The sequence below is a fragment of the Acanthopagrus latus genome, chromosome 10, assembly GCF_904848185.1.
Source record: "Acanthopagrus latus isolate v.2019 chromosome 10, fAcaLat1.1, whole genome shotgun sequence".
Classification (NCBI taxonomy): domain Eukaryota; kingdom Metazoa; phylum Chordata; class Actinopteri; order Spariformes; family Sparidae; genus Acanthopagrus; species Acanthopagrus latus.
In genome coordinates this window covers 10,608,619-10,625,045 of record NC_051048.1, presented here as the reverse complement: position 1 = coordinate 10,625,045, position 16,427 = coordinate 10,608,619, and the positions used below count along the sequence as shown (strand labels likewise).

Here is a 16,427-nt window from a genome sequence, read left to right as displayed (position 1 = left end):
AGCCCATTTCCCCCGATGATGATTAAACTTTAAAAGCTTTCATGTGTCTGACGTGCACCCCTCCTTTTCGGTGGTGGTGGTGGCGGTGGTGGTGAGGGATGAAGGATCCCAGAAGTGGAGAGGAGAGATGAGGAGAAATGAGTTTGTAATCTCTCCCTCCTTCCTTCCAAAGCCAGCCTGTCAGTAAGCTGGCATGCGGGAACAGGGACTTTAATTTCGGGCCGACTAATCATAGCCCTCTCAGCCTTCCCCCTGTGTCAATATCCATCTGGAAAAACACAAGGAGAAGGATGGAGAACTCAGCCCAAGCTCGAGCACAATTCAGAAGACCCTGATGCCTGCCAAGTAGGACAGCCTCATATGGTTCAAACGCAACTGGCAACCTGCCGACTGATTTAACATCATCAGCCAAGCATTTACATTCGGTCTCTTGCCTCAGAATGTAAAACGAGCAGTTGAAATGGTCCAATTTAGTCTTGGCACGGATGGTTACTTCGGTAATTTGGGTCCATTAAGATAAGCTCTTTTTGAAGACCCTCACCAGGCGTCTTTAATAGCCTTATTGTTGTTATAGGATGAGCCTGTTGGCTTGTTAGGCTGTCTGTCTTGGTTTAGGATTACAAGACCAAAGCTTCATGGACCTTGGACCTTTAAGTTCCCTGGGCATGCTCCCACAGAAGACAATTTTAGCACGTTGTAAACTTAAATGTGTCAATGTGGCGCAAATTATGAGCTATATTATAAGTAATATGATATCATACGAAGAAAACAATAACAAAAAATAATAATGAGCATTGGTCAGTGGACAATACGCTAAACTTGACAGCTTTGCCTATACAATGTTAACACAAGACTACAGGCTGTAGTCAATATCAGTCCATTGCTTTCCATCTTGTATTAGTCCAGAGTTGTGCTAAACCTTAACTGAGAGACCAGATAATCATTGTCTGGTCTTAAAAATGATCAGCCCCTGAGGAGAACTATCTTAACTATATATTGTCTGGTCTGGTTGAGTTTGCCACTGGAAAACACGCCTTTTTATTTAGTGCACGCTCAAATCAACACGCGTTCACACGAAACGGGGTTATCTGTTTTGGACTGCAGCTCGTAAACTCTGTCAGCACTGATCAAACACAAAAAAATACTGCAAGTTGTATTTCAGCCTCGTTTGTCAGGCAAGAAGTCACAGTATAGTGATGCAGTGTGCTGTGATCCGGGACTGTGAGAGGGATATAATGGAGGTTGATAGATGAAAAGGCTTGGAGCTGTCAATCACTGTCAGGACTCTTCGAGTATCTAAAGATAAGCTGCTGCTGGCAGAGGAACAGAAGAAAAAGTGTGAAGCCAGTTCTGTGGTCTCTGATAAGACTGACTTGTCCCTGCACATCTCAGGTTTTTCATGAGTGCAGCACAGTCTGATTGCAAAGGCAGGGGTTAGATACATGACTCTGCAACAGAATTGCATGAGTTGGATTCAAATGATGATGTGGTGGAGGATTAACTCACGAAAATACATTTTACAACATTTTTATTCATTGTAATTAGATAGGGAATTTGATTTTTTTTGTGTAAGTTTATACTTTTAAGATTCCTTCAAATCAAACACAAACAGACACAAAAGAAGTGAAAGATCATGAAAATAAGTGTTGCTATTTGGTACATTGTACATTGTATAGAGTTAGCTAGTTTACATCTGCAGTCCCAGATTAAGGGTTCAGCACCTTTCCCACGGATACTCCGGGAGTTAACCACCAACCATCCGATTAGTGGATAACCATACATCTCACATTGTTTCTAGGGGATCGGATCAGTGCATCCATAGTTATGGTAACTGTGCTGTGCTTATGTGATTTGTTGTGCCATCATTGCATAAAGGAATTATCCCATGATGACTTTGCGGCCTCCGTAAGTTCACAAGTGAAAAAGTTGCACAGTATGACACTCCTTTCTCACACCCAGGCTGCAACCATTGTCTGTCCAATCAGGAAAACCACATGTCCTCTGTTCCCACTAGAGGATAGAAGTTTCCTCCCCCATATCCCCATCTCCCTTTCCCTTGCCTGTTTTTATTTTTTTTTTTTACCGTGTAGCCTCTAATTATCATTTTAAAAGAGATACCAATGAGCATCATTGCCCTCCTCAAACGCTGTCTGTCTTTAGTTTGCTATTGAACCTTCCCTCCAATTCCCCACCCTATATCCTTCTCTTCTCTCATATCTTCAGTAAACCTCCGTCAGCGCTGCCCAATCCTCCCATCTCTAACCCTTTCTTCTTCAGATCAGGGTTTAGCAGATGTATATTTGTGGTCGGGGAAACATCTGCTCGTACGGTAAACCACCTGTACAGTTCGATAGCAATCAGCCTCGCTCTGTGATGTTCGCTTGGCATGTCCAATGGAATGAAGAAAAACACACAAACCTCATAATTACAGACCTGAGAAATGGGGAGAGAGCGAGACAGCTTGTCTTTCATCATAAACTAATGCAGTATCACTTGTCCTCTGATCTGTTCATAACTCTCCCTCTCTCTTGGTTCTCCACGTCAAGGCTTCCCCAACCCTTTATGAGACATTTATGAATGGCAATGTTGCACAAGTATGCAGTGCAGCCCTAATATATAAGGTTTTTTCCCCACTATGGCAATAGAATTCCAAAAGAAACATGTATAACTGTTTCTGTGCAATAGTTTTAGTCAAGAATCTACACACAGTATTATGTATTTGGACCAAGGCCTGCTCATGCGACGAACATTTGGCGAACCAGGCAATTTTCTACACAACTGGGAGATGCCTTGCGTTTTGGTCATGTGAAACTTGCCTAGAAAGATAACTCTCCAACTCTCCAGTTAGCTATGTTTGTAGTTTCAGTGTTCTAAAACATTTTATTCTCAGGACAATGCGATTGATTCAGTAAGAGCAGCTCACAATTCTCTAAAGCGGTGCTTAGCCATAGTTACTGTAATCTTGTAAATTATACAGCTGCTAACTCGAGCTAGCTAACATCACTTACTCGTCAGATAGGTGGGTTGCCCCTGGCAGATGCTGCACAATGTTTACTTTACCAGTTCCTCTTCATCCTAATTATCTCTACAGCTGTTGATGAAGTTGTGTTTGCATTTTGACTCTTAAGGTGCTATTATGGTAGTGCATTTTCCTGGCTATTGGTGAGCCACCCCCAAACCCAAAGTTACTTGGCTGAGAAAACTACTGTTGTACAGCTCTCAATCACATCTCAGTATCTTCATCAACAGAATTTTTTGGATCTTTGTGTTCAAATTTGCATTAATTTTGACAGATAGTCAGTATATCGGTGCACAGAAAACCAATAAAGCCTGATATCTGAGAAGCTGGAACTAATTCATCTTTTAGATGTTTGCTCCTGTAAACAACTTAAACAATACATTTATTACATAAATTGTTGCGAAGTATTTATCTTTGGACGAATTTGTCAATTAATCAACTACATTTTGAAGGGAATGGATTTGATATTTGCTGGAATAGTTCAAGTGGAATCGTTTAAAAGTCACTGCTATGTTGTACAGAGCTGTCACGTTGGTTGGTAAGTGTGGGAATCTTAGAATGTTTTTTCACTGATAAACCTTTGTGTGTGTGTGTGTAGGTGTATGTAACCATATGTCTGCTGTGTTTAGTTGTCTCACTTGAGGCAGTAACCATGACAACCCCAGACCATAAACCAACATCAATTAACAAAAACCACCATCTTACTGTAACACTCAACCCACAATGCAATTAAGTTTCCCAGAACCACAGAAAAGTGCTCACTGAAGATGATTGGGTGGTTGGCTCATTAAGTGGTTAGGGCTTCTCATGCATCTGTTAGCTACGTCAGCAGTTTGTTATACCTGGTGGAAGCATCTATCATCTGAAACAGAGAAGCACACCAGGTGCCACAGCTTAGACGTGGAAAAAGTATTAGTACCCGGCCATCCTATTTAGCCGATTTCAGTTCCCCAAACACATTTAAGGTCAGTTTTTAATTGTATCTGTCATGGCGTGCAATACAGATGACATGCTAGCTGCTGATCCATCTTTAGATGTGGATTAGAAGATGTTCTGCAGCATTGCTGTAACAAATTATGTCCTCTAATTATATTCTAAAAATACCCAGCTAGCCAACAGGTTATTTATTGGCGTTCTGAATCTTGTTCGTATGAAAGAAGGGAAGGAGAACTTGATAAATATAGATTATTTCTTGAATCTGTCCCCGTAATCACACTGACTTAGTGTTGTTGTTGCTCTTTTGAACTTTTGGATGTTATTGCAGTATACATAGTTGGTAGTCTACGTAATTTTGTGTAGTTTGGATGGACAGAGCAGAGTGAAGAATGTTGATGGACCATTACCTTTCGTTTGTGCCTTTGCAACCAGGGTTCACATTATTCTTTGGGTGATTAGCATGTGTTGTCTCTGTGGAGTTAGCTAAATGTACTGTAGGTGTAGACTACATTTTAGACATTTTTCATTTAACACTGTTTACACTTTGGATAATTTTCAACATTGAGCTAGTGCTGCTAATATCAGTGTCTGTTTGCACTTAAACAATACATGAATGGACAATAATCAGTTAGATTTCCTTTTTACCGAATAAATAGTTCAAATTGATTGATTTTGAGGCAAGATCTGAATTTTAAGAAGGGCTACTTCATGATTTGTTAGTCTATATATATAAAGGATAATGCCCAACAAGGTGTCAGTTATGAGGAATAAATGGACTCCGAGGTGCTATGGATGGTTCCCCACATCATCCATTGAATCCTGATTGTGGACACCTTGAAGGGCATAATAAGTTTTCAAAGAAAAAAAAATGGCAACACCTTAGAGTTCGAGTGATTGTATGGAACAATTATTACAATCCCATAATTTTCTTATGCAATGGAAACACTGTTCAATGCTCCAGTAAACAGGACAAACCCCCAGCTGGCCTATACTCACATTGCTGTGGCCTTTAGATAACCTTAGAGTAGCGATGGTAGGTAAACTAGTCCGCTCAGTTCCTAGAGGCATTTAGCTCAGCTGTTAGCCAGAAGTCTAACAATATTCTAGCAAGTCAAAGTCAACAACACTGCATATCTTTGTCAAATGAAGTGAATATAATTTGACGTCATGTTTTACAACAAGATTAGCTAGCTAGACATATCATTGTCGCCAAATCAATATCAAGGTTGTTACAAACAAATGATCAGCCGTGTGTACTGTCGGCAGTAGCCTGAAGTAGCGAACTTAATAGATACTGGGTTATGAGATATCAGTAAGTTTAGAAGGACAGAGTAGAGTAGACTACCTCTGTTGCAGGCGCCATCAGGTGTTGTTCAGAGGATGATGCACTGAGGACTACACTCAGTGTTTTAAATAAGATTGTATCATACGTGAATTTACAAGAGGTGAACAGACACCCTGCAGACAATAAGAATCAAATTTCACCCAGTATGTTGCACTGATTCCAGCATTATGATTATAATCTCTCTGTGTTCCAGCTTTGCTGAGTGATGACACTGATATAAACTGGTGCAATTTGTGGGGCAAAATGCTTCAATCCAGTCCGAAGTATGACAGCTGTGTATGATCATAGAGTGAGAGTGCCGTGTGGAGACACTGAAACATCAAAACTTCATGGGAATCTTTGTTTTTTAATTGTCTCACCATGCTGCCAGAACATTAACTTTTTCATTAAGAAGTTCACTTTTGACTTTGTGAGTATACATTCCTGGCAGAATTAATTAGAGACACTCAGGGTAATTGTTAACCCTCACTTAGGACTGTAGTAAATTTACTACGCGCCTGTGACGCTAGATGACGAGTGGCTTGGCTGTCTGACGAAGATGGCTCGTAATTAGCAGGACTCATTTTCTCAAGGGAAAACCCATCGCGTTAAATCACTGAGAGAAGCTGGATATCCTCTAATGACGAGTGCACAGCCGTAGAACCGCAGTTATTTGAGACTTTAATTATGACACAGTCTTGTGTTTGTGTGTGTGGAGGCAGATTCAGACCTGAAAGCTTGTCAAATACCTAGACTAAACACATCCCAAAGTGTTAAGGGTGCTGTTGGTAACAAGAAACGCACACGTGCGCACTCGCACACACACACACACACACACACACACACACACACACACACACACACACACACACACAGTGGTATAACATCTGTCAGTATGGTGTCAATCACAACAGCTGTATTCTGGGAAGAGAACAGAAAACCCTCCTCCCTCTATCCTGGCTAAGCACTTTTGCACCGACGACAACAACGGAGCCTCAGGGTCTCAAGTTCTCCCCGAGACCCACACATGACCCCGCTGCCTCGCACAAACACGCACACACACACACACACACACACACACACACACACACACCTCACCCAGGAAAACCCCCTTTGTTCTGAGCTCCGGGAAGCGTGAATACCTCACAGTGAAAACATCCCTGACATGTCTAGGTGTTTTTAGTGGGTTGGTGTGTGTGTGTGTGTGTGTGTCTGTCTGTCTGTCTGTGGAAGGGGGATTAATTGCTTTTGTTTGAAAGAGCTCCCATCATTTGCCAAGCCTAGTGTTGACACGGCAAATGTGGTTGGAGGTTGGATTTAACTGCAGAGTGCATCTCGTGCAAAAATAATTGAAAGTGTGACACATGTTTGCGTATATCAGACAGCTGACCAAAACAAAAAGACAAAAAAAAAACATTTGCACAGTCCAAAGTTTGTAATAAGTGCACAAATGCATGTACAGTAGTCACTGTGGTGGAGTGGTATCAAAGTCAGGCTTGAAAGAAGTGAGGGAAAGAATAAATGTAACAGAGGCGAAGGGGGGAGTTGAAAGACGGACAGAAAGGGAGAAAGACAGAAGTGAGTTTTAGAAGAAAGGGCGTGGGCGGTTTGTTTGCATGACAAGGTTCTTTTCTGCCGCCCTCGGGCCTTGTTTGAGGGTGGTCCTTCTCGCTCCGTGCCACTTCATTTTCCCTCGCCGTCTTAGGAGATTTCGAGAGCTTGCTTTAGGTTTTTAATGATACACACACACACACGTACACACTCTGACCACCCCAGTAGAGGTAAAGTACTGCACAGGTTGCACAAGGCTCTATGAAACAGTAAATGGAGCAGTAAAGATCGCTTGGCTGTTCACAGTGTAGTATAAAAACAGGCATGGTGAAAGTGATCCAGGGTGTGTGTGTGTGTGTGTCACATTACAGTTTGAGTGTTACTGCGGCTTTGTTTTGGAGATTTTTTCCTCTTTTATATAGAGACGAACAGACTGGTTGCCATCATTGGCAATGCTTCCATCTGAGATGGAGTTTGAAGAGGCCTCCACAGAAGGTTGAAGGTTACGCTGTGAGCGGCCCCCACTCTTGCTGCTACTCGAGGGCGATAGTGTCCGATGGACATAGATTATCTAATGACCAGATTATGAATTGCGAACTTAAAAGTTCTCATCTCACCCTCCCCGCATCGGCTGCTTAAAATTGCAAAGAACTCGCTTAGTGCAAAAGGCCCTCTGAAGAGCCAGAGTTCGGTTGGTCCTTTCTGGGCTAATGGGCTACTTTCTGGCATTGTTTTGTTTGTTTTTCAGCTGTTTGAGAGGATAGGCCACACTACCTTCTCTCAATTTTTCAGATTTTTTTTTTTTTAATACTTAATTCTCCATCTTATTTTAGTGTTTACTTACAAACTACTTTGATTTTCCCCTCAGCGCTTTTTTTCCACCCACGATTCCATTTCACATCAGCAGGTGAGCAGCGTACGGCGGAGGCTTTTTGTTAATGATGCATCCTATGCAAATGATCTAAACCGATGTGGTGTTTCTTTCACCTCAGTGGACTCTCCCACCACTCCCTCCATACCTCCCTCTCTCTCTCTCTCTCTCTCTCTCTCTCTCTCTCTCCTGTAGGATAATGAGATTATGTGAGGAATGTGTGAAAGCGGCTGTGTGTCCGGCCTCAGAGCGGCTGTCCGACAGCCAAACCTCTCCTGCCGCCATGAATATGAATTATGGTTGCATTGGAAAAAAGTACATATAAAGTTCTCTGGGAGAATTCCTTGTCATAACACTGAGATACTCTGATGAAAAGGTTTGGGATGAATCTCCTCCGTCTTGTGCCAGCTAGCAGCAGTCTCACCTGTTGCTGGTTATGCGTAGATACCTGTCTGATAGGGGGAGTGAATTGTGATAAGATCTGGTATTTTGACATGTTTTGAAGGAGAAATGAAAAGGTTTGTTGCATAATCATACCTGGCACTGCCAGAAGAGACAAACCGGTGTATTCTAATCCCCAACCTCAGTCCAGGTCAGTTTGAGGATGCTGGGACATTTAGCACTTGGGTCCAGTAGGTACCTCCTAGTGCTTCTAGCCCAAATGTTGACTGAGCTGATTTTGTATGATTATGCCAAGACCATGAACACATCATCATGGCGGAGAGTTGAGGGCTTTCTCTTCTCTCTTCTTGCACGGAACTTGAGTGAGGAACAAACCTCAATTTATGACTACATATTAAAACTGCACATTCTTCCGTAATAAAAAGAGCGTCATGAATTTTTGCCTCTGAAACAGGATCAAAGATTTTCTCTCCTAAATTTTCTCCCCTAAATTAAGCACAAAAGGCCTGTTTTGACAATACACAAGTGTGTGCTGCCTTTGAGGAACCCAGTTTTAGACTTCCATGTGTCAGCTTGTGAGGCACGTTAATGCGCGCCCATTTCAGATGTTTGTTCCTGGTAGTTTATTCGTGACCGTGAATTTTTCTCCTCATCATTTTGTTGCACAATTTCAGGTGCCTATATAAGAATGTAGCATTAACCTGCGTCATTGCAATTGTATGGAATGACTGGTGGTCTTCGACAGAACCGTAGTGAAACATTTACATCAGCATCTCCCAGAGCCCACGCTGATGCCTTTAAATGTCTTACTGGAATTTCTAACTCGAAAAAGATACTGATTTTTGATACCATACTGGATACCCCAGTGGAAAAGTTGCCAAAATGTGCATTAATTTTTTACTATAACATCAAAATAGCGAAGCTTGTGTGCTGTGTGTTAAGTACAGCAACATCTAAGTCAATTTCATGGAGGAGGTGGGGCTACGTGGGCACTAGAGTGGTGCTTGTGTCAGCCAACACAGCTAGCCCTAGCAATACTGCAGAAAATGAACACTGAAACAATTTCAGATATTTAGTATGGATACGTATCGCTATTTCGATACTTTTGATAATGCCACTTGACAGAATGTGACCCATTTTTTCAGCTGGAGCGCCACGTTAGCCACGTAATACCACAGCAGCACTACGAAGTGTAATGCAGGTTATGGCTAAAAACGAGTTCACAGAGGATATATACATACAAATCAATGTATCATCATCATTAGCTCCACCTGGCCCCTTCAATCTGCAGCTTTTTTTTTTTCCAGTGTGATGTTGTCACCTCCGATATGATCACATGTTGACAGCAAGCATGAATTCCACCTAAACAGTCCAGGGCCCTCAGTGTGATAGAGGTGCTTGTTATCTGAGTGCCTTTGCATTGCTGTGCAGAGCGTGGCAGCCCCGCGTCACGCGTATGAACTCAACGCGATGCCATCCATATCACAACAAGCTCTCGTATATGAAGTTCGCGGACATGGAGTATGGAAAGCAGTGCGCACAAATACCTCGACTTCTCGCTAGATTTGGTTTCCCCCCTCCGATTGTTTTGCTCTGTATGGGGAGGCCAGGGTGTACTTTCCACCAGCGGCTATAATTCTGCAGCAGCGCGTCAGTCACTCGGGTTGCCAGGTCTGACAATGCCGAGCAGCTATCAGCCTGCCGGGTCTCCACGCTAGAATGAGGCTCAGGTTTGCTCCGTGATTGATCGACTGACGGAAAGCTCTGTTTTCCATCACTACCTGGCTGCCCACTTATCTGTTACGTAACTGTGTTTTGCTTTTGTTCCGTTTCTGTTTAATGTTGGACGACAGTACGAAAAGGCTTTGCATTTGGATTGATTAATGAACACTTTTTCTGTGTTTTACTAGAGGGCTGATGTACTTACTCTTCTAGCACCTTGTTCTCAGCTTTAGTTTAATACTGGTTGTTAACACAGATCTAGCGAATAATTTTGTTTTATTACAACCATAAATATTAACATGTAACTTAGAGGCTGGACAATATATCAAGATTAGATCATTATTAGATGTGAGCATGTATATCTTCTTGGATTTTGGATATGATTCTATCATGACTGAGTCTTTTCCTAGTTTTAAAGGCTGCATTACAGTAAAATGATGTCATTTTCTGAACTTACCAGACTGTTCTGCTTGTTCTGATACTTGCCTTTAACAGCTAAGACATTATTTCCATGATACTGATAACTGTCACTTATTTCTTATCTATGCCTACAACACCTATATACTATTATCACCATATTGATATCAAGGTATATTGTGATACTAGATTTTGTCGCCCAGTCCAACATTTCTGAAGTGCTTTTGAGGAGATTTCAAAATATCAAGACATAGCACAAGATGTCTCATCACAGAGCAAACAATGTAACGTTTAGCTAGCTACTTAGCCACTGAGACATAAGCAATCTAGTAGCAATTGTTTTTCATGACTGTTATAAAGGAAGAAAGAAAGGGCTACTATTATTGTAACGACTCACTGTTCTCATAACCCTCAGTTTAAAGTGTGCCTCTGAAAAAATTCAGATCTGAGGGCCATGTAACCTCCACCAGGTATCACAGTTCACAGACTGACATCTTGGTAAAACTTGAACCTAGAGTACAGATGTGTTGACTCAAGGCTTTTGATTTAATAACTTTGAACTTACTCAGGCACACAGCTTAACATAGACTTAACTCTGACTTGAGCCTCTATACTTGGAATGACTTGATGACAGTGAAGGATTATTATCTACCTGACTGGGAACAAACCAACAGGTTACATTAGTCTATGTAATCTGTTGGTTTGTTCCCAATCTGTCTGACCGTGCCCCATCTCCAGCTGTTCATAAGTTTTTTGTTGCTGTAGTGTATATGGTGACGGATGTAATAAACGTCTCCAGTGTCTGTACTCATAACGGCACGACCACATGTGTATGTTTTTTTTGTGCTGCAGCCATGGAGGAGCTGGTGTGTGAGCTTCGTCTGTTCCTTGACCTGCTGGACAGGGAGTATCTGAGCGCCGGGGTTCGAGAGAGGAAGATGCACCTCTCCAACATCCTCCACAGGGTCCTCTCGGATAAAGGTGAGACAGAAGCCACACTGCACCATGAACCTCTTCAGAACACTGTGGAGCCATCTGGAGTTGTGAAATCCATAATTAGATGCCTGGCATTAAATGCGTGCAGTGATATTTTGCAGACCTCGACTGGCCGATTTACAACTCTCAAATACACACGAGGTTGAGACGTTTGAATGGATGAGACACACTTACAAAACTTCAGCTAAAAAATATATAGTTCCATTAAATGTCAGTGCCTTACCATAGGTAATGTGACTTGTTTCAGTTTCATGAAGATGTTCTGACTAACTGGAGGGGGGTTGGCAGGCCTACGATGCAGCACCTAGATTTACCATGACCTGGACGAACCTTCATCAACATATAGTTCCATTACATAAATTATACACAGCATTCATTTTGGGCTATAGTCAAGAATTTTCTCTCATTTTCTGTCACTTGCTTGTCCTTTCCAGAACCTTCATTCAAGTCAGAGATCCACAGTGGTCTGCCAGCCCCGCCTCAGATGCCCCTCCCTGAGATCCCTCACCCCTGGCTGGTAAGACTTCACAGTGACTATTGCCAAAGCTGAGGAGTTGCACTCAACACAGGCAACATTCTGTACTAACGGGGAACTGTGAAAATCTGCCAAACATTCTTTTTCCCTCGAAGAAGAGGAAACTAAAGTTCTCAAATATTAAATGTTGACCAGACGGACTTACTTCTCCGCAGTACCCATTCTGGTACTTGACCTCTGTGTATCAGACAATCTTGTGCCATAATCAGAATGATTCCTAAGCTGCTTGAAACTCATTAGGAGCCTTCTTATGCTTAGCCTCTTGAGGCTGCAAAACATCAGTTTATTCTCAGCATCGACTGCTATGCCGTTGGTGGACTACAGCATTTGTAATGTAAAGATCTACAGATTGCTGGTTTTATACCCAGACAGTTGTCATTTACGTTTTCAAATTCTTCGTTAAAAAGATAGGGGTGTTTTGCAACAACAGTTTAACTTTGTCCTGGTGACTTTTTGCAGCTTTGGACTGGAAGGATTGGAAGTTAAATGTTAAGAAAACACAGAAGAGTGCAACATCTTACAAATGACAATTATGTTTTTGCGTCTGTGTAACTGATATAGTGGGACTGATATGAGAAGCATGCTTTTATAAAGAAACCCAGCATGAGGAATAATGAGGAGAGTGTGTGTGTGTGTGTGTGTGTGTGTGTGTCGTTAGTGTCGGCGCAGATGCCCGTGATGGAAAGCAGGTGGCTACGATGGCTCGCAAAGCCCTCTCACCATAACAATAAGCCGCAACACCTTGTTCTACATCCCCTCGTACACACACGCACACGCACGAGAGCACACCGAGGCACAAGGCCTTGCAGTGCAGTTTGTAATTAGAACCAGTCCACAGCCTCAGCCTCCTCTAGTGACCCCGGTGTGTGTCTGGAAATCACAGCCGAGGTTTTCCCGGAAAACTAGAGAGAGGAGGAGTGATGCCTCTGTTCCTGTCTTTGTAGCAACTCTAGTAGTGTTTCTGACTTGTGGATAACATGTTTGTTACTGTCACTGGTGCATTCAGATCATTTTTCACATTCTCAAACTCTTACTTCCCACATACATGCAGCTGAAACGCCTGTCTGTTATTACTGAGTGTTGCTGGAGGTGTAGCTGATATCCCTGTGTTGGTGTTGCTCCACAATCATCCTTGCAACTGACCAATCATGCTGATGTGAAGTCATACTTTTGCAACTCAGGTTGATGTTATTTCTGGAACATCATAATCAATGTTGCTCCAGGGCCATGATTTAAAGTAACAAAGCAGCAACAAATTCCACACAAGGGGCGAGCTGTTGTGACTGAGCGGTGTAAAGTGTAGGACTCATATATAGTGGACGGAGATCCTGATTGGAATAATGCTATTTTATTTTTACGTTAAGTTCACTTATAATATTTACTTTTTAGTTTCTTTTTTAATTTACTGTCGCTCTTTGGTTAGGTTCAGGGAAAAAAAAAAATACTTAGTATGGTTTATTCCACAAATATTCTTGGTTGGGTTTAGGAAAACATGGTTTGGGTTTAAATAGACCTTTCATATTGCCAAGGATAACGTATCCCTTGTGCATATTTTTCTGCTCTTTTTCCCTGAGTTGCAAAGCCATGGCTTTACAGGAAACAGGATTGGTCATTTTCAGTGATGCGACCGTCCATTGCCAAAGGCTGTCAGTCGTTGACTTCTGAGCCTTGTACCATCAGTACACAGGATAGAGAATTAAAGGAACAAAGAAGGACAAGATTCATTGCAGAAGACACACCTAGTGTAGCTTCAATGCAAATCCACATAATTTACAGAATAGAATTTATTTTCATTAGGCATCAGTTGGGAGTCACTGCTGACGAGTGAGTGCAATAAATAGACAAGAGGGATCTGTTGGAAGAATGGAGAGTATGGAGGAGGAAGAGACGGCCTTGGCCACGGTCTGTCTGTGACCTGTCAAGGCTCAGTGGCGAGCCAAACCAACACTCTGCAAGACTGAGAGCCTGCGGCTTTCGAAGCTACATCAATGCTCTGTCAACCCCAAAGCCTTTGGCAGCCATTTTGATTACTCACTGTTATATAAGGAATAATTAGTCAGAGTAGTCTTGTTGATTTACAATGCGATTGCAATTGTTTAGTGTTGTGACAGCTGTGCGGCTTGTGTATTAAACACAAAAGAGGAAGTAATCAAATCATACGGACCTCCGTGATGTGTTAACATAGGATTATATGCAATATATGCAATGAATGCTACACTTAACCTGTGAGGTGAACTTGTCTGAATGTATACACTGCTAGAGCACAGCTAAAATCGTATAACATAGTATAGATTTTGGCTAACATCACTGTTGACCAATTTAAAATTGGTGGCAATACAACAAACACTAGTTGCATACTGCTTGGCTAACATAAACAGTAATAATGAATAACTGTAACAGATCTGCCTGTCAGCTAAAACAAATGGTTATGCCCAGCTTCTTGTTTTCATATCCAACTATTTTTTGCTATAGTAGTGATTGTTAATGCTAAAATGCGTTCCTGTTTCCCAGTGGGATAGAAATACATTTTAGCTGTGGTTTAGTGTCATTTTATCACTTATCTAGCTGAACAGAAAAGGCAATTGATGCTAAGATTAACCACTTTTGCCTTTGTGTATTAGCTCCTTTAAGCTAATATAGCTGAGTCTGTTGCTTCAGCATTTACATCACTGTAAAACATCCATTGCATTCTCTGTCAGTGTCCCCTTCAGAACACTCAGTGTATCTAATGGTGGGGCATGACAGTCACATGTGTGACACCCATCAGACACAGCTTTAGCAAAAATAGACAAAACGATGATGTGTTTGAACAACACAGAGACTTGTTTCCAAAGGGCAGACTTGTTTTTGTCTCTATTGATCTCTCTCTCTCCTTCTCTCTCTCTCTCTCTCTCTCTCTCTCTCTCTCTCTCTCTCTCTCTCTCTCTCTCTCTCTCTCACACACACACACACACACACACACACACACACATACACGCACACACAATGAAGTGGAAGGCCACAGGGTGGTTCAAAGCAGACCAGTTTGAGCTTAATAAAACAGGGCCCTTTGGCTGTCTATTTGATTAGTGGATATCCTGCTGGGTCTCCTGATCCCTAATGACATTAGTGTTTTTGTGTGTTTGTGTATGTGTGTTTGAGGGTCATTAAGAAGTCACAAAGCAAAATTGAAGTCATGACCAAAATCAAACAGCACAAACATATGCTCCTGTAAGATACTTCAAGTTGAGTATTTTTATGTGTTTCTTTATATAGAAACCATTTTATTTTGTAAGAAATGGATTTCCTTCGTCAGACAGCGGAGTATTGTGTTATTAGTTTCATCTTTGCCTAAGCTGATGATTAATTTGTTCTTCCTGGTTTTGAAATTCTGTGTATGTGTGAACTTGTGCAAGAGTTTATATCACTAAAACTGGTGGGTTTGCTCGGTCACTCATACTGTACACATACACAGAGAAGCAAGGTCTTTTCAAGTCAGTTTGATCCTCTCCACACCCCTCACCTCATAAATCACCCGAGTGATCTAAGGGAGAAGATCTCGGCACCATTTTACAGTGTGTTTCATGCCACACACACACACACACACACACACACACTCACACACACATACAAGGCCTGGCTCCACTTAGATCATAATTATCAGTAAGTGTCACAAAATCTCACTTAAGTCGTGTACAACTCAAAGAATGTATTTTCTTGCTGTTTCTGTCTCTTTTGATTTGAGAGATTTATGCAGCACTAGTATTGCTCTTTATCTTTGGCATGAGATACATTCCTGTCATCAACAGGCTCACTGCCTCAACCGCATGAACAGTTTCCATCCATCTGTCAAGTAATTTGATCAAAAGTTAAAATTAACCTGCAACTGAAGCAAAACAGTCAACATCCAGATGCATAATGGAGCTGCGTCACTTAATTTATTTGTTTTTTGTTTTTTTACAAATCCTTGGGTGATGCCTGTCTCTATTTAGACATGTATTTTGAACTCCCTTTGAGTTTGGAAGACCCAAAAACACTTTTGCCTTATAAAGTGATTGGAATACAGTTGTCTATTCAAACTTTTGCCATAGCCTTAACCTGCTGTATACTATGGTGGAAGGAAACTGGACCAGGCATTTGTAAACAATGTTTTGAACAAAGTTCAAGTTGTAAAACCATCCATCACCATGTCTGCTGGGTCATGACTTGTCAGCTGACATGCTATTTTGGACTGCAACTAAGGGTTATTCCCGTCACTTTATATATTCATCATATTGTTTACAATTTAGTATTGTTCTTATAATTCATTCATTGTTTTGCCTTTTAAATGAAACACAGTGACAAACATAGCAACAGCTAGTCTATTAGACAGTCAACCAACCTAAAATTTTCCAATTGTTTGTATTGTCTGGTCAATAGTCCTGAAAAGAAGCAAACCCTCGCATTTAAGAGGCTGCAACAGGCATATTTATGCTATTTGCTTTGGCGCTAATGATTTCCGCAACAATTGCATTTTGGTAAGTACTGTAGTTACATGATCCGTTGCATCCTATGGGCTGTGCGTGGTGCAGCGGCAGCCATGCTAAAGGGAAATGTGGACAGGTCCTCTTGTTGAGACACAAATGATTTCCATCTGTGTTGATGTTGGAGAGTGTGCCACCCCCACCCTCTCCCC

General features: G+C 41.7%; 1 protein-coding gene across 5 annotated transcripts in view; it reads left to right on the top strand.

Annotated features, from left to right (window-relative positions):
* Positions 1-16,427, top strand: part of afap1 (actin filament associated protein 1) — an 87,491-nt gene that overhangs the window by 36,682 nt on the left and 34,382 nt on the right. For all 5 annotated transcript variants that reach the window (XM_037112896.1, XM_037112898.1, XM_037112895.1 and 2 more), the window contains exons 2-3: positions 11,095-11,223; positions 11,673-11,755. In XM_037112896.1, the coding sequence (XP_036968791.1) occupies positions 11,095-11,223; positions 11,673-11,755 (212 nt within the window). The remainder of the gene's footprint in view (positions 1-11,094; positions 11,224-11,672; positions 11,756-16,427) is intronic.